Genomic DNA, 18794 nt, shown 5'->3' with positions numbered 1-18794 from the left:
AATTCATAAAATGTTTAGAATCAGTAAAAAAGTTGGGTAGAATTCATCTGGGTGAGAAATTAAACAAATTTTTTTTTTGAAATGAGGCCTTGTTATGCTATATAGGCTGGACTGTAAGTCTTGAGCTCAATCTTACCTCAGACTCCTGAATGCTGGGACTTCAGGTGTGTAATACTGTGCCTGGCTGAAATGATATCTTACTACTAATTTATTTATTTTTATAGTTATAAAGGCTGGACTCAGGGTTCCATGCATGGTAGGAAATTATTCTACCAGTGAGTTCCTAATACTTAACTGTTTTCAGGTCAGATGCCTTGTGCATGATTATTTATTTATTTTTTACATAGTTAGTGCAGGGTCTACAAGGTCTCACTATATAGATTGGACTTGTAGTGATCCTTCTGTTTACAGTCTCCCAAGCACTGGGATTACAGGTGCGTGCCACCACACCATTCTCAATAGCAGTCTCAGCAGGCCCCAGGGGCAGGGCTGGCTCAACAGGCCAGGGATCAGAAGCCTTGGCCCCTGTATCTGCCTAAGCAGGAGCTTTAATCTGCTGAGCTATCTGGCTGGCCCTATGATTATTCATTTAATTAAGGTTAACTTTATGTAATATAAAATTAGCCCTTATAAAATGAACAATCCAGTGAATGTTTAGCACAACTCAAAATGTTATACAATTACCATATTTCTCTGCTTATAAAATACTTCATCATCTCAGAAGGGACTCCCCATCTCCATGCTCATTAAGTATTTGCATGGGATTTAAACTTCTAAAGCGCAAGGACCTTTTGTTTTGTTCACTTTACACATTTAGTGCTTAGACTAATGTTCAACTGTTTTTTTCTTTTTTTTAATGTGTTTGGTACAGGGTCTCACTATACAGCTCAGACTCATAGAGATCCTTCTGTCTTCAGCTTTCCCGGAGCTGGGATTACAGGCGTGTGCCACCAGGTTGGGTCTTGGTGGCCAGCTCAGTGTGCCCAGGAGGCAGGGTTGTCAGGGCATGTGGTGCTGGGGATTGAACCCTGGTCCCTGTGCTTGCCTAAGCAGGTGTTTAGTCCCCTGAGCTATCTTGCTGGTTCTCAACTGGTATTTGTTGAATATACAAATCACTTCACAATCCCACTGTTATCTTAATGGACCTTTCAGTTGTTCAGGGTTTTTTTATATGTTATTTGTGACATATTTACATATTACAAATTTATTTTTTGAGCCTGATATAGTAATCACAGTTGCTGAGGAGGATTAGGTAGGAGGATCACTTGAGTCAAGGAATTCCAGATCAGCCTAGGCAACATAGTGAGATCCCACAGCAAAAATATTTTTATTTTTAAATATGGTATACATTTTTGGTGACTACTTTTGATGTGCAGAAACTTTTTAAAAAGATAATATTCAAGTTGTTAATTCTTTGAAGTACTTTTTGTGCAGTTTGTTTTTTGTCTATGAACACTATCGACTCCCAGGTCTTCAAGATTTCTACATACTTTCCTCTTCCAGTAGATTTTGTGGTTTTGTTTTAATATTTAAATCTTTGATACATTTTTGACTTCAGTTCACTGTATTGTGATAGACATGGGTCTAACTTTAGCCTTTGGCATGTGGAAAGCATGTTTTCCCAGCACCACTTATTAAGGAGGCTATCTTTCTTCTAGAGCAGCTAATGCTTATTTTTTCTTCTCCTTTTAAATTTCTTATACTTTTTTAATACAAATTTTGCATGCTGTATCTGGTAATATCAACAAGTAATAGGAAGATAGCATTACGCAACCTATCAAACATGGTTGAAATTATTTTGTTTAGTGAAATGCTGCATTCTTTCTAATTTTTTTTTACTATTTTTTATTGTTTTTAAAAAATAAAAAGTGAAAAAAATATGGCATGATAAATATAAATGTTAAATTTACCATCATGACTTTTTAAGTATGTGATTCAGATGTATTAAATACCTTCATAACATTGTGCCACCATCACCATCATACATCTTCATGACTTCTCATCTTGTAGAACTGAAATTTATTATTCATTAAACCAAAACTTTCAGACTGTGGGTATTGCTAGAGCACTTGCTTAGCTTGGTCCAGTCCTTAGCACTATAGAAAAATAAAAGAAAAAAAAAACCCATTAACAATAACTTTCTATTTTCACCCTCTGACCCTTTTTTTAAAAATTAATTTTATTGAGAAAGAGATAGCAATGAGTTTCAAAACAGGTTAATAGGACAGTTACAATAATTAATACATTGCATATTATTGTCTTTGTGGTAGTTATTCATACTGCCTTCTGACTCTTGGAAACTGTAATTTTACTTTCTGTCTGTATGATTTTGACTACTCAAACTACCTCATAAGTGGAATCATCCGGAAATTTAAAAATTTATTTATTTGTTTATTTGATGCAAGGTTTCACTACACAGTTCACAATTGTAGTGATCCTCCTGTCTCAGCCTTCCCAGTGCTGGGATTACAAGCATGGACTACCATGCTGGTTCTGGGGCCGGCACAGCATGCAGTACTGGGGATCAAATTCCAGTCCTTGCACTTGCCAGGCAGGCACTTAGGTCACTGAGCTATCTTCCTAGCCCCTCATCCAGGAATTTTTGAGTCTGGGACTTGTGTTTTTGGAATTCCATCTAAGTGGCAAGTTGATTGATGGGTGACAAATTGGCGCTCTCTCTCTCTCTCTCTCTCTCTCTCTCTCTCTCTCTCTCTCTCTCTCTCTCCGCGTTTGTGAATACTTTCATAGATGGAAGCTTTAGCAAATTCCTCTGTCAGTGTCTACAGGCCTGTGAGCCATCTCATGCCAGGAGCTGCTCCTGTGGTTCATCTCACAGAGGGTGTTGGGACATGGGATACAAGAGAGATGTGGCTCTCGGAGCGCTGACTTCTTAGCACCAAAGTGACAGGTAACTCTCCTGATGCACCTGCTCTCATCCTTTCAGCTCACTAACATATTTGGCAGAAGATGATGCCTAGAACAGTGTTGCCTTTTGTCTGCATTTGTTACAGTGAATGACTCATTAAATGCCTCCCATCTACAGGCATTCGGGGCCAAGTGCCAAACTGGAGGCATGTTGGAGGAGGGATAGAGGGCTGCTAGCCCAAGATTGGCCTCAGAATGAGGACTCTGACTTTATTTCTTGTTTTGTTCTATCTTCTTGCTCTTTTCTACTTTGTTAGTTAAAATGCAGTAGAAGTATATGAGGTTAAGTAATAGCTGAGAGACCTTGAGGCAAATTACTTAACCCTTTTGCATCTTAGTGTCTTGTCTATAAAATGGAGAAAGCAATAGAGTCATTGTGCAAATTGAAATTGTGCTATTTGTCATAACACGTACATCTGTTTTATTATCTTTATTTTAATTAAAATCTTTTATTTATTTGTTTGATACAGGGTCTTGCCGTGTAGCTCGGACTCATGGTGATCTTTCTGTTTCAGCCTCCCCAGCACTGGGATTACAGGAGTGTGCACCATGCTCGATTTCAGGCTGGCACGGTGTGTTTGGGGTTCCAGGCCCGGCATGGCATGAGGTACCGGGGATCGAACCCGGGTCCTTGGGCTTGCCAGCCAGGTGCTTAGACTGCCAAGCTATCTCCCCAGTTCTGTTTTTTTAGTTTTAAAAATCAAATTTATATCTATTTGATATACTATAATATAGGCATTTGAAAATAATAATGCAAGGAATTAAAAAATTTACATATACAAATTATCTAGGAGAGTTTGTGATGAAAAATCAGACTTCTAACCATCCTCAGCTCCATTTCTAGAGGCAACTTTTTTCCCCATAATTTTATTGACAGACAAATAACAACGAGACAGTTTCAAATCAAATTGGTAGGACAGTTTCAAAATTTTATTGATAAACAGATAGCAATGAGACAGTTTCAAATCAAATCAGAAGTACAGTTTCAACAAATAACACACTGCATATATTCTTCTTAGTGGTTAATTGCTGTACAAGATGCGAACTTGAGATCCTATTTACAAACACCATTAGAACAAATCATTCTATTCATTAAGAGAATGCAACTGTATATCTATCCTAACCACTTTGAATACACAGATACAAAATGGACATTCATCAGTATACCCCATTTTTTCTAAGTTCCGTTATTGAATATTATAGGTGTGTAAACTGAGCAAAATATTCTAAAAGAGTCCAGTAGCCCATAATAGCATTGGGTCTTCTGTTTAACTGGCAATGTCAGATTTTTTTTTTAATAGGCTACCAATGTAACTCTTTTTATTTTTTTATTTTTATTTTTATTTATTTATTTATTTTGAGGAACCGGAGATTGAACTCAGGCCCTTGCACTTGCCAGGGAAGCACTTATTCCACTGAGCCATCTCCCTGGCCCCGACAGTTTCAATAATTAACACATTGCATACTGTCTTCCTAGTGGTTATTTCTGTTTTGTTTTATTTATTTACTCATTTTTGTCTTGTATTCACTCTGTGAGGACTCGGACCCAGTTGGGAATACCTCATCTTTGAGTCCAGATAAGGTGACTGTAATAATGGAGATAAAAGTTAACTATTGAACACTAAAACATGCGCTTGGAAGATGAAGAGACATTCTCACATTACCTTAGACATTATTATCTCCACGTACAAGTGAGGACAAAGTTAGATAATCTGTTCTGAGGTTACCTCACTAATGAGGGCACAAGGCAGAATTCCACTGAGGTGCCCCTGGCTGAGTAGTCACTGCCCACTCAGAGGGTGAAAAGTGTCCAGGCAGGAGAGCATGAGTTTATGGTTATGTTCCCTTCCTTCCACTTTTACAAATGATGGTTAGCAATAGAAAATCTCATCCCTGCAGACCACAGATATGGAGGGGATGAAGTTTAGTCTAAAATGTGGTTGACATAACTCTTTTCAGCACTCTTATCTCCAGTGGACAGAGAAGAGATCAAGGCTCAGGAGTTTTTTTTGTCTGGCTAGAATCAGAATAGGCTCCACAGTGTCTTCCAATTCTTCTTCCTCCTCTTCTTCCTCCTCCTTTTCTTCTTCTTCCTCCTCCTCCCCCATCACCTCCTCTTCCTCCTTCCTTTAAAAATATATATTTAGTACAGGGTCTACAAGGTCTCACTACACAGATAGGACTCATACTGATCCTTTTTGTTTTTCAGTCTCCCAAGCACTGGGATTACAGGCACACACCACCATGCTCAGACTCGATCAATGTGCCCTGGGGGCGGGGCCGGCTCAGCACACTGGGGTGATCACGGCCCTCCACAGTCCTTCTTAAGAGAACAGCTGGTCAAATCCTGCCAATTTGACATTTGGAACTGTTTCACAAAGGGGAGTGACTCACCTAAGGTTGTTTGGCTAGCACCTGAACCCAGGTTCCTGACATCCAGCCATGCACTGTTCCTGCTGCTCCAGGCTGACAACCAGGTTGAGACAGTAACCTATGAAGAAGAGCTCTGGGGAAGGCGGCTGGGTGTCTTGAGGTTTTTATCCCCATGTATCCTCTCCAAAGCTAGTCTGGGATTTGATATCTGGAAGAAAGAGCTACAGAAAGTTGCCACAAAACCTGGGTTCTGATCTTTGCCTGAAGCTAGCATGCGTGATGGGCACTCAGCAGACCAGTTATAGCTGGTTTTGTCCATTGAAGAGGTTACATGCAGAGAAACTATAGGACTTGGCTAAAATAGCAAAGCATATCAACCTCAAAAGAACCCCACCAGGAACCAAGCTGCTATTGACTTGAGTTTTAGAAGGAGAGTCAGGGAAACATCTTTTTTGCTTTCCAGGGTCTCCAACTCCTCATGCTTATTCCTGGGGACTTGTATAAGATCAGCAATTCCATTTCTTGGCACTCTTCATTCCCCCCCCCCCATTTCTCTGGCAACTTTTGGGTTTGTATCTTTAATCCTGGAATTATTCCCTCCATTAACACCTTCCTTGTACCTCACCCTCCCAAAGACTCTCTAATCCTGCTTCCTGCAGCAAATCCTTCTATATCCAGACTCCTTTATAATCATTGATTGTAGTAATTTGAATAATAGCCACTCAGTGGTGGAAGAGGGAAGAAGACAAAGGAAAGGCAATGGCTTTGAGGAGAATCCTGGGGAATCCTTCTCCTACTCTCAGATCCTTAATCAAAAAGAAAGATATCAGGTCCTAATCTCTGGAACTGTAAGTACTACTCCATTTGAGGTGAGATTTACTATATTTTGGTTGATTTTTTTTTTTAGCTGAGGTATTATGTATTTTTAGGTGAGTTTATATATGCTAAGGACCAAAGCCAGGGCTTTCAGCTTTCTAAGCAAGCATTCTACTGCTTAACTAAACTCTCAGCCCTTTCATTTGAAAACAAAGCAAAACAAAACAAAAAGTCTTTGCAGATGTGATTAAGATTTTGAGTGGGTGGGCCAGGCCAGGGAGATAGCTCAGTGATGTAAGTGCCTGCCTGACAAACACAAGGTCCAGAGTTTGATCCCTGGTACTGAAAAAAACCAAACCAAACCAAACCAACATTTTGAGTGGGGCTGGATCATCTTGGACTGTCTAGGTGGGCTCTGAATTCCATCACAACCAGCCTTATATAAGTAAAGAAGACAGACAGAAAAGGTGAGGTGAAGACAGGCGGATTATTTAATTCCACCACATGAAGTACCTATAATGTGTTATAGTAGTCAAAACTAGTGGAGTTGGAAAGCAGAATAGTGGTTTCCAGGGGTTGGGAATGGAAATGGGAATTACAGTTTCATGGGTACAGAGTTCAATTTTGGAGTGACCAAAAAGTTGTGGAGCTGGGTGATTATAGACGGTTGTGATAGTTGTACAACAATATCAATGTATTTAGTGCCACTGAATTGTGCAATAAAAATGGTTAGCCCGGTAAATTTAATGTTATTTGAATTAACACACACACACACACACACACACACACACACACACACACACACGCAGGTTTCAAGTGCCGTGGCACAAGCCAAGAGAATTCCAATAAACACTAGAAGCTGGAAGAAGCAAAGAAAGATTCTCCTCTAGAATCTCAGGCATGTATCCCTACTGACAATTTGATTTCAGCCCAGTGAAACTGGTTTTAGATTTAGCTTTCTACCTTCCAGAACTATGAAAAAATAAATTTCTGTTGTGTTGTCACTGAATTTATGATAATGTGTTACAGAAGCCACAGGAAATAAATATGCTGATCAACAGCCTGTTTCCCTGGGCTTTCCCCATTTGAGTCACAGTGAGACGAAAGCATAGTACAAAAAAAGTCATAGTATCTTTCTATATCCTCTGCTTTCATTAAAGTCTTACAATAAGAATCCTTCATCCCTATCATTCACAAACAGTTCTTGCTCTCTACATAGTGTTACCGACCGTTCAGAAGGATGGTCACAGGGTTCAAGTGAGCTGTCCATGGTCTGTCCTGGCTGGTGGCTGAGCTGGGACTAGCCATGTGAGCTCCTTCCTTAGCTCCTGGTTTCTCAAACCCAGTGGCTCTGTACCTGGCTGTTGATTTTATTATGGTGATAAGAGTTCATTTTTTTTTTTTTTTTTGTATTTAGGACAGGGCCTGTAGGGTCTCACTACGTAGATCAGACTCGTAGCGATCCTCCTGTTTACAGACTCCCTAGTGCTGGGATTACAGGCATGTGCCACAATGCCCAGTCTCAATTGCCATCTCAGTATGCTCTGGGGGTAAGCCTGGCATGGTAGACCTAGGGTGGAACTCCTGGCCCTTGCATCTGCCTAAGCAGGCACTTCAATCTGCTGAGCTATTTGGTAGGCCCAAGAGTTCATTGTTTCATGGTGATTCCATCCTGCGATGTGGAGAGCCATCCAAGACTTGACCTCTGACAAAGTCACGTCAAGTTTGGAAAATCTTAAAGCTCCTCCAAGCAGGTGCAGGGGCAGAGGGTTTGATCCCCCGGCCTTCCGTGCCGGCTCCACCCCTGGGGTGTACTGAGATGGCAATTGAGACTGGGAGTGGTAGTGTGTGCCTGTAATCCCAGCTCTTGGGAGGCTGTAAACAGGCAGATTACCATGAGTTCAATGTAGTAGTGAGACCCTAAACACCCTGTAGACCCTTCCCTAAAATAATAATAATAAAAAAGTTTGGAGAATGTGCAAAGCAGAGTTTTATATGGATGTGTCTCCATGAGCCCCCTAGGAATCGTTAGGCTTATGATTCACATGAAAGAGAGCACACAATTAATCACTTAGGGTTTTGGCATAACTTAATTTAGTGCATAAAGTTCTTACAGAGGTTGGTTCTGTGTCTCCTACCTTGTAAACCTGCAGAAAGGGACAAGCCTAAGCCCAAAATATTTAACAATAACAAGGAAATTTAGAGTCAAGATCTTGAGACAGTGAGAAAGGACCCCCGAGAGCTAAGAGTTTTGGTGGGGCAGGAATAGAACAGAAAGAACAATGGTTGACTACTCCTAGTTTATACTCTATATTCATATTAATCAAAATTTAAACTGTTTTTCACTTATAGATGAAGAAACCACATCTGTTAATCTTGCATGAAGAAAGCTTATGTAATCACTCGTGTATAAATAAGCGCTACTGATTTTGCTCTGGGTTGAAGAGACACACCCTTCTTCCCTCCTAGCCCCACTATGTTTCTCTGAGTCTTTCTCTTCACTGCCCACTTTCCTCTCTCCTCAGGTTGTTCCCTGGAAACTGAGCCTGGACCTCGATACTGGGGTCTATTTCTAGGTGAGAAGTATACACTACACTTGGGACCTGCCTAGGAGGAGCTCTCAGGCTGTGAGAAAAGGGTAGAGATTCCACTTGGCATAGAGATAAGTGAAAAAGCTTTGATGAATAAGTGAATGAAAGTGGATGAAAGGCAGTTTGCTCTACAGTGCAGTTGACAGCTGAGAGGCAATCAATCTTGAGAGGCATCTACTGCACAAGGTCAGTTTCAGCTTCCTCTGTAACTCTTTTTGAGCAGGCATTCTGCTGGCCCTGGACATAGATGTATCTGGTTTACAAGCACAAATTTAGATATAAATACTGGCTAAATAATAATTTTTTGCTGCAGCCTCAGTGCGAAGAACAAGAGCTGTTGAGGGGGAATGGGAAGCAGAATTCTGAGGGAGAGTGGGGTAAAAGAACAGCCTGCTCACATTTGGGAGAGGACAGTTGTTAACTGGGAGACAGGAAGGGCTCTGTGAAGGCCAGAGTCCTGGCAAGATTTGTATGGTCCTTCTCCTCTCTATATTTCCTCGTTAGAGAAAGGTTGTCCTCTCCCAAAGGGCTCAAGGACCTCTGGAGCCAGCCCCTGAGAACATCTTCCTAATCCTTCCTCTGAACTAGTCCTTCCCTGGCCTGGATGTAGGGCTAGGGTTGCCACTGGCTTATTTTGTGACCCTGGGAACATGTGTCCCCTCTCTCAGACGTCTCTCTTCTGAGCCTGATTTTGTGGTTTAGATTTTTGTTTCCAGATGCTCATCCAGAGTCCCCAGGAAAGGGTAGGGTTAGCTGGAATCCTTGCAAGGGTTCTGTAGTGTCTTTTGTTCTGTATGCTTTAAGGAGGATCCTAAAGCACATTACAATTGTTTCTTAGTACCTGAGGGTAATTGGTTCCAAGTTCCTCTTGCAAGTACTAAAATCTGCAGATGTTCAAATCCTTTATATAAAATGGGTAGCATTTGCAAACAACTCAAGAACACTCTTCTGAATTCTGGTTGCAGAATTAATTCCACAATGCTGGTTGTAACAGAATTGCAAGCATAATTGTGGAATGAATTAAGTTCACAAAGGTACCACTGGATAAATAATTGCTCTGTATCAAGTAATAACATGTAAATACTATGTAAATAGCTGTATTTTAGGGAATGATGACAAGAGAAAGGTCTACACATGTTTAGTACAGCTGCAATTTTTCCCTCCAATAATTTCCAGTTGTTGGGTGAATTTTGTGAGTGCAGAACCCACAGATATTGAAGGGGGCAGACAGGGCAGGAAATGGCTCCCAGTAGAACCTTTCTCCTAGTCTGTTTCTTACTTTTGATGGTGGGGTACAGTGCTCCTGGGGACTGCAGACTGTAAGGAGAGGTCAGGAATATAGGAAGGTGCATGGCCATGTCTGTGCCCAACAGATTATGTTTGTGCTGAATGATCCTCAGTAACACCCAACAATTTAGTCTTCCTCACAATGTTCTCTACGGAGAACGACTTGGCTGGTTGCTCAGAAACGTCTTGCTCCCATTTCACACAGGGAGATGTGAGTCCCGCAGAGATCGTGGGACTGGCACAAGGTCAGGTGGCAGGTGACCTGCAGCCCTGGTTCCCCTGTGGAGTCACTGCTGCTCTGCCCCAGGTGGGACCCGATGGCCCGGCAGGCGTGGCAGCCAGGCAGGATGCCCGCGGCGGGAGCACAGAGGGCCTTTGTGCCAAATGGGCACCACCCCCTGGCCGGCCTCTCCCTGCTCACGGTTCGACTACCTGCACGGCATGCCACCACCCCGCCGACAGTCCCTCGCGCCAGCTAGTCAGCGCCACAAGCCCAGAGCTGCTCCCCGACGGTGCAGAGCAGCACAGCGCAGCAGAGCGCAGGGCACCGGCGCGACTGCCCCGTTGCCCTAGCGTTTCGGGTCTCCTCCCTCCGGGAGGGCTAGGGTTTGATTATTGGGTTAGGGTTTGATTATTAACCCGGAGGCTGCATAAAGAGCTAGCGGCCTGCGCGGACGGGACGGACTCTACGCTGTCGCCATGGACAGTTCCACCTGGAGCCCGCCGACCACTGCCCCTTCTGAAATTCCGTCCTACGAGCGCATCCGCAATGCAGCTGACATCTCTGTCATTATCATTTACTTTGTGGTGGTGATGGCCGTTGGACTGTGGGTATGTAAAGGCTCTGGGAAGTGGGCTTGAAGGGGAGAGGGACAGCAGGTGGGGTGTGAGAGGGCACACAGGGAACGGGTGCGTGAGTTGCAAGGGGTCCGTGGGTTCGCAGATCTATGGGGCTGGGCGGCGCGGGAGGGAGGAGAAGAAATGCCTGGAAACGCGTGAGAGGAGTTCAGGGCATGGTGTGACGGGTTGGGGCGAGCAAAGACAGACGCATGTCAAACAGGTGCCCAGGGAGTTTGCCAGGAAGACCTGAGGACGATCCTGGAGCTCGTGAGCAAAGAAGGAAGGAGGAGGATGGCAGAGAGGGGAGAGCACAAGGGACGGGAAAGCGGCAACTTGGAGGGAGGGTCTTCAGGCAGCTGAGTACTGTCCTGCCTCCTAGCCGGTTTCGGGTGGGAACGTCGGAGAGGGAAAAAGCCATAGCTTCTGCCAGCAGGTCGGGTGGGGACTGATGGTAGCTGAAGAGTGGCCCGGTCCTGGGCTCCAGGAAGGGTTTCCTGGAGGCGGGAGTGAGTTAGAGATGGAAAGCTGGGTGGAGCAGAGGAGGAAGACCCGAGGGTGGCCTGGTGTCAGAGAGAAGGAAGTTCAGGTGTCTCCTTGGGACGCTGGGAACACACCAAACCAGAGAAACTTGTTCTCTGCAGCCTGGAACTTGGAAAGTTCATTTATGGCAGGCTCTGTCACACCCACCAACCAGAAGAGGTGTTTTAAAAGTGTGCTAATATTCCAGCCACTTTTAAGTGACAGGCAGAAAGAGGCTGGCATGCCAGCAGGTGGTTGTGCCACACTTTCCACTTAGACAAGAGATGCCTGGGCACGAGTCCTTCCATAGATACTCAGCTTTTTCAGGGATTTAAGGAAGTGTAAATAAATTTAAAAAGGTGGGGGGGGAGGGAGGGAGAAGAAGCTGTGGAAATCAGATGTGGCAGAAAAACTCCCCGAGTGTCACATGGGGTCAGTGTTGCTGGCTCTTCTTCAATATTCTCAGCCTCACCATAAATGTCCAGCTAGGAGCCAGAATACTTGTTTAGTATTGGCTTTCACATGGCATGAAGGATGTAGGGTAACTGCCCACAGCCTCAGTTTACCCAAATATAAAATAGGTAAACAGTATCTATTCTTATGACTCTGCAAGGATATTGTGAGATTCTGCAGATAAATCTGAATGCTGTTTATGAACTCTATGGATAATAATATAATACAAAATCCCCAAACAAACAGATATACTAACATCACTGTTCCCTTGGATATGATCTAGGTCTTCAGTAATTTTTGTCCCTTTAAGTAAAATGGAAAAATGATGGGTAATAATACATCTTCACAAAAAGCCACAAGACAGGAGAGACAGGACTATCAAGCCCCATTTTACTGAAGAGGAAGTTGAAGCCTAATGTAGTTATGATTTGCTTAGGATTTTGCAATAGCTGGGATTGTTCCTGGAAGTCAGGTGTCTTTAACTCCTGGTTTTCCTCAGTACCAGGAACTCTGCACAGTACTTTCATCACTCCCACTCCATCTGGCTTTTATGTTCTGGAGCCAAGATGTGAATCTATCATTTTGCTAGCCCTCCTCTAGTACCCAATTTCCCAGACAATCACTAATTATCCTGGTTTTCTTAACCAGTCTCACTGTGGCCCTGCCAGTCCTGAGGATGTTTACATTAAAAAAAAATGGTGCTAGTGCTTTTGAAATGTTTGTGAATCAGAACCATTTGTCCTGTTTAATGCTACTTAATGAGCCTGTGAGTATTTGTCTACATTTAATCTTCCTCATTAGTCAGTGACTCTGGACCTACCTTCTCTTCTCTTCTCTTCTCTTCTCTTCTCTTCTCTTCTCTTCTCTTCTCTTCTCTTCTCTTCTCTTCTCTCTCTTCTATTCTCTTCTTTTTCTTCCTTTCTTTTTCATTTTAAAAAGAACAACAAAAAACCCTAATAAAAACAATGATATAAAATTTCAAAACAGGATAATAAGAAATTAACAATATTGCATATTGTTATCTTCAAAGTAGTTGCTCAGCTTACAAGACATAGGCATGCAAAAATCAAACAGCTAAACACAAACCATTCCTTTTGAAGAACTAATAGAAATCAGTAGCATAATTATCTTAGCTATCTTGTGTATATATGTATTTTTTTACATAGATTTCTTCTAGTCAATTCCTTTTTTTTTTTTTAGCTATTTAGGCATCAAAAGTGACTTGATTTAGAGATGGTTATTCTCATGCTTGTGTGACCGCTGGGCTGAACAGATAGAGGGGTCCAGGACCATTGAATTTCCTCAACTTAGAAAAATCACCCACAGACATTGTCCCTCTGTCACCATCCCCATCTCTTCCAACATCATTTGGTTGTGCCTTATGCCCTTCCAACTTTGCCTCATTTAATCATAGTTAGGGTTTGAACAATAACTTCTTTGGCATCTATTTCCATTTTTGCACCATCTCTGTTTGCTTCTTTGGGAGATTTTGCATCCCTTTAAACTGAATCTGTGACTTTATTCTTGGAGGGAGAGTTCATCAAGCTATGTTGCAACCCCTTCAAGCCAGAGATTGTTAAAAATTATGGCCTATAGGCCAAATCTGGCCACAGCATGTTTATGTATGGGCCACAAGTGAGGAATGGTTTTATACTTTTTTTTTTTTTTTTTTTTTTTTTTTTTTTTTTTTTCTACGAATGCCTTCAGGGCAGGTTTGGCTGGCTTGAGTTCTGGGGATTGAACCACAGCAACCTGAGCCTGACTGCTTTGTTGAAGCAGCCACTTAAAGAACTGAGCTAAGGGGCAGGTCCCTGGTTTTTATACTTTTAAAGGGTTGTAGAAATAAAACAAGATAAAACAATATATATCAAAGACTTTGTGTATCTCACAAAACCTAAACTATTTACCGTTAAGCCCTTTGTTCTTTAAAATGTAATCTTGGGGCTGGGGAGGTAGCTCAGTAGGATAAGCACTTGCCTGGCAAGAGCAAAGACCTGAGTTCAATCCCTGGTTCTGCCAAAAAAGAAAAGAAAAAAAAATCAGGTGACTTTTAAAATATAACCTCATCCTCTGCAATTAAGACCCTTATCCTATGCAGTCATTCAAACCTATGTCATAACTGATATGTGAGCTGCAGTGTCCTTGGGAGAGTTCAAGATGAGGACCAGAGAGGGTGGCTAGAAGTCATTCAATATCGGACCTACAATTAAAATCCAGATTTTATGATGCTAAAGCCAATACCCTTTCTACTAGTCCTCCTTTCAGCCTCCCTAAGACAAGATCCTTTCTGGAAATAATCTCTGCACTGGAGGAAATACTCTCTCTTTCAACCATGGCATTGCTGTGACAGTGTCCAAGTGATGCCAAATTCCTTCTTTCATTGCCTGTTTTCATAAAGATTGAGACTAATGTTTACTGTCTTCACCCTTCTCCACTCTATGCTCACATTTCTTCTTTAGGTCATTTGGGCAAGTTGTCAACCGCTTTCACTTGCATACTTCCAATAGAAACTCTCCCCACTGATCCTATTTCTGTCTCTAGACAGCTCTAACAAAGAGGAAATCCTTCCTGGAACTCAGCCCAGGCCTGACAGCCCAGGACTTTCCCCATTTTGTGTGGCTGTGCCCTGTGGAGGCAGTGCTGAGTGACTGCTCCACTTTGAGAAAAGAAAAAAGCCAAAACAACAATGTTGGTGACAACAACTATACTCCTCTCCTCCCCGAAGTTTACAACTATAGGTCAATCTTATCTAGTTGTAGAATGAACAGGTGAATTTAATGCTACTTATAAATAGGACCTGAAACGCTGGCATTTTCTTTGCTCATCCCTTGATCATGAAATAATGCTTTTCTGGTAAAGCCATATTAATATGCTGAGCTGTAAAAGGCTCAAGTCAACAACTTCTGACATTGCCATTCCTACGGATAACCCACTACTATTATGGACTACTGGACTATATTGGATTATTTTGCTGAATTCATGTACCTACAGTATTTAAATGGCAGTGGAATACCCATCTCTGACAAAACTAAACAAAACAAGGGGATACAAATAAAGGACCATTTTGTATCTGTATATACAAAATAAGATAGATGTACAGCTACTGTACATGAGAAGAAAGATTGGTACTAATAGTATTTGGACAGTATATCATGTCTGCATTTTGTATTATGAATAACCACTATGGAGACAACAATATGCAATGTATTAATTATTGAAACTGCCCTATTAATTGGTTTTGAAACAGTTTAATTGCTATTTGATTCCCAATAAAATAAAAAAATAAATTAATAAAGAAATAAAAGCCCCAATGCTTCTCTACTCACAAGATGTTTACTAAGCTTCATGAGAGATAGAAACTTTGAAATATGAAGAGCGCAATGAAGGGATCCACATCAAAACATATATGTATTGAAATGAAATATTTTATAAAAAATTAATAGGTACCAATAAAATGCAAAAAATTGTAATATAGTAATACAACATAAAGAATCAGAAAGACTTTGAACAAGATATAATGGAATTCTTGGCTGGGTGTGGTAACATACACCTGCAATCCCAGCCCTTGAGAGGCTGAGGCAGGAGGATTGCAGTGAGTTCTAGGCCGACCTGAGCTACATAGTGAGTTCAAGTCCAGTCTAACTAAATACAGATACCTGGTCTCAAGAAACAAAATGGAACAAAACAAAACAAAACAAAACAACCACAAATGACACCAAAACAACAGCAACAATAAAAAATGGAATTTTCTAGGTGTTTGGAGCAGGGAGAAGGTACATGGGGAGAGGAGAGTCATAGGGGAGGTTTCCCAAGGAATCCAAGACCTGGGCTTGCAGAAAAATGGGAATGAGCACTCCGGAGAGGAAAAGACCCAGTGTACACATGCCTCTCCTTTCCTTTTGTCCATGTCAAACACCTTTTCTGAATTATTCTAGCTCCCTATTTTTTCCCAGAATTTTATTGAGAAACAAATAGCAATGAGACAGTTTCAAACCAAATTGGTAGGACAGTTTCAATAATTAACACATTGCATACATTCTTCCTAGTGGTTAATTGCTGTACAAGATGCAGACATGATATCCTATTTACAAACACTATTACAACAAATCCCTCTATTCATGAAGAGAATGTAACTATATATCTACCCTAACCATTTTGAATACACAGATACAAAATGGACATTCATCTGTATCCCCTTTTTTGTTAAGTTCTATAATTTGAATATTATAGGTGTGTTAACTCAGCTAAATATTCTAAAAGAGTCCAGTAGTACATAATAGTATTTGGTCTTCCGCTTGATTGGCAATGTCAGAAATTGTTGACCTGAGTCCCCTACAGCTCAACATAACAGCATGGCTTTACTTCTTATATTTTGTTTTTATACTTTTCTGTTGGATGGTTAAGACCAAGATAAAGCAAGACCTATGCAACAAGAGTTGTCAGCTCCCTATTTTAGATGCTGCTCTCACCTTCTTCCTTTAGACTCCTTGTTTCTGAGATCCACTACAAAATGATTGTGTCTAGGCCCCAAGCCATCTTTTCTTGTCCCATCAACCATAGCTGGAGTGTATCAATCATTTTTGACTTGGAATGACCTTCAGAATGGCCTTTCACCAGATGGTTGTTGGAGCTGGACTCCCTAGCATTTATTTGTTTCTGGTTGTTTGTTTTTCTGTAAAGGGTTTGTTGTCATCCTTGACCAAAGGAACCACCTCCATATTTACTGTACTTGTCACAACATATTGTGAAGTAATAATTCCAGAAATCTGCTATCTACATTATTAGGTAGGAAATATTTGAATTTTGAGTTTGAATGTGTGTGTATATTTTTATATAATGTTTATTATGAATGCTTTGCATTCTTATCGCATTTTTCATTTTTTTTCTGGAAATAGCTTTATTGAGATCTAATTCATGTACCATATTGTACATATAAGAAATATGTTGCTTCATTAGGCACTTGATATGCTTGTAAGAAAAACACAAAATTTCCACGTCTCCCTCTTTAACACATCAGTGAACAAATCTGGATGGAGAGACTTACTTGAAGTTATGAGGTAAGATAAATACAAAGCTAATACCAGGGCAAAGTGTCTAAACTTTCTGAACCTCAATTTCCTTGTCTGTCAAATGCAGGTTCCAGCCTCCTTTATCTTTGCACACTGAGGCTTTAGAGGAACAGGAATGTGAAAGTATTTCAGAAAGAGGATTGGGCAAAAGAAAATCCTAGGGTGTGTGTGTGTGTGTGTGTGTGTGTGTGTGTGTGCGCGTGTGCGTGTATGTGTGTCTTTTTTGCTAGCGAGGTCACTCTTCTAGTTTTCTATTAATTTGTTGACCCTTTCTTCTTCAGGCTATGTTTTCCACTAATCGTGGAACTGTTGGAGGCTTCTTCTTGGCAGGCAGAAGTATGGTATGGTGGCCGGTAAGTTTTCTTTGAAATACTATGTGTTTATATTTGCTTTAGGAACCCTGCTTTTGACTTTGGGTGGTGGCAATTCTTTCTTCCCATCTAGATCCACAATAATTGGCTTCATGTTCACCAGACATAGTGGGCATCCTTGATCTTTTGTGTTGAGTGAATAGTCCTTAAATAATTAAAATTTGGAATCTTTTAAGGATTGGAGGAGAAAACCGCACAGGAAGGGGGTATGGAGAAACAAAAAGAACACACATATCAAAGTAATCTTAAATAAATCTGGGCTTCCTTCTTTTTGTCTTTTTTTGAGGTAGGGCTTTGTTATTCAGGTCAGGCTGGCCTTGAACTCAGTATATATCTCAGGCTAACCTCAAATTCACAGTGATCTTCCTGGCTCAGCCTCTGGAATGCTGGGATTGCAGGTGTGCAACAACTCCCCTGACTCGGAGCTTAGATTTCTTTAACTACACAATGAGATTTGTAGTATTTATTTTCCAGGAAGGTAATGAAAAGTAGAGTCCTCTTATAAGCTGGGAGATCAATAACTAATAGCTCTTTTGCTAGTTCTTTCCATCTTCAAGTCTCATGGAAAAGAGAGTCTGTCTGTCTTACATTTTCTGGAGTTTTATGCAATGTGGGATAGAGAGGAGTCCTTGATAAATATTTACTGAATAGATGGAGATGCAACAAATTTCCAATTTCAGTTTTTCTCTGGATGAGGTTTTTTTTCATCTCTTAATAGACTTTATATTTTGTTTGTATAAGTAGTGTTCTATCTAACATAAGAAGTGATTTACCTAACACTTGTACATAAGCAGAACTAGCCCAATGAAAGGATGTGTGCATGACTGGGACAGAAACCAGGATATTTTTTTCTTCATCAGCACAGGCTTACTGGCTTGTTTATCAGGTCCATCCAGTGACTATTTTGATTTGTTCTCACTGAAGCAATTGATTGGATAATTTGGCCAAAGCGTGTAATTCCTTAGCCCTAAAAAATAAGATTAACTGGTCAAAGATGGGGGTAATGAAGCATATATAAAATGAATAGAGTGTCAGCTGTGAGCTGAATGGAGGAAGAGAAGCAAGAAATAAAGACAGTCACTGTTATGATATGCACGACTCCCCAAGTACATACCAGGAAATTGTACCACATCCTTAGTTGGCGTTTGATCAACTATTTTGGGACAAAATTTAGTAACTAGCATTTCAACAGTTGCTTGGGTTCTACCTAAAGTCATTTCAGCATGAAAAAATTCTGACAAACATAAGTTGTATGTATTTATAGTGTATAGCATGATGTTTTGATATATGATACATTGTGATATGATTAAATCAAATTGATATATCCATCACCTCACGTACTTTTTAAAATGTATTTTTTATTTTCATTAGTACATGCTTGAAATATATGATTGCATTTATCATGGGGAGTTGGGACACAACACATCTTAATTCTATTTGCCTTTTTTTTGCTAAGAATATTTAAGGTTCACAAAATATTTTAGCAATTTCCTTCCTTCCTTCCTTCCTTCCTTCCTTCCTTCCTTCCTTCCTTCCTTCCTTCCTTCCTT

At 41.0% G+C, this 18794-nt stretch overlaps 1 protein-coding gene across 1 annotated transcript in view; it reads left to right on the top strand.

Annotated features, from left to right (window-relative positions):
• Positions 1-10456: 10456 nt before the first annotated feature.
• The window catches only part of Slc5a1 (solute carrier family 5 member 1), an 80779-nt gene continuing 72441 nt past the window's right edge, over positions 10457-18794 (top strand). Inside the window, exons 1-2 of the mRNA XM_004645498.2 lie at positions 10457-10823; positions 17155-17226. Of these exons, the coding sequence (XP_004645555.1) occupies positions 10692-10823; positions 17155-17226 (204 nt within the window). The 5' untranslated portion in view covers positions 10457-10691. The remainder of the gene's footprint in view (positions 10824-17154; positions 17227-18794) is intronic.

This window comes from Octodon degus, unplaced genomic scaffold (genome assembly GCF_000260255.1).
Source record: "Octodon degus isolate 3935 unplaced genomic scaffold, OctDeg1.0 scaffold00230, whole genome shotgun sequence".
NCBI classification, from domain to species: Eukaryota; Metazoa; Chordata; class Mammalia; order Rodentia; family Octodontidae; genus Octodon; species Octodon degus.
The sequence above is the reverse complement of the archived record's forward strand: the minus strand, read 5'-3'. Positions and strand labels throughout refer to the sequence as shown.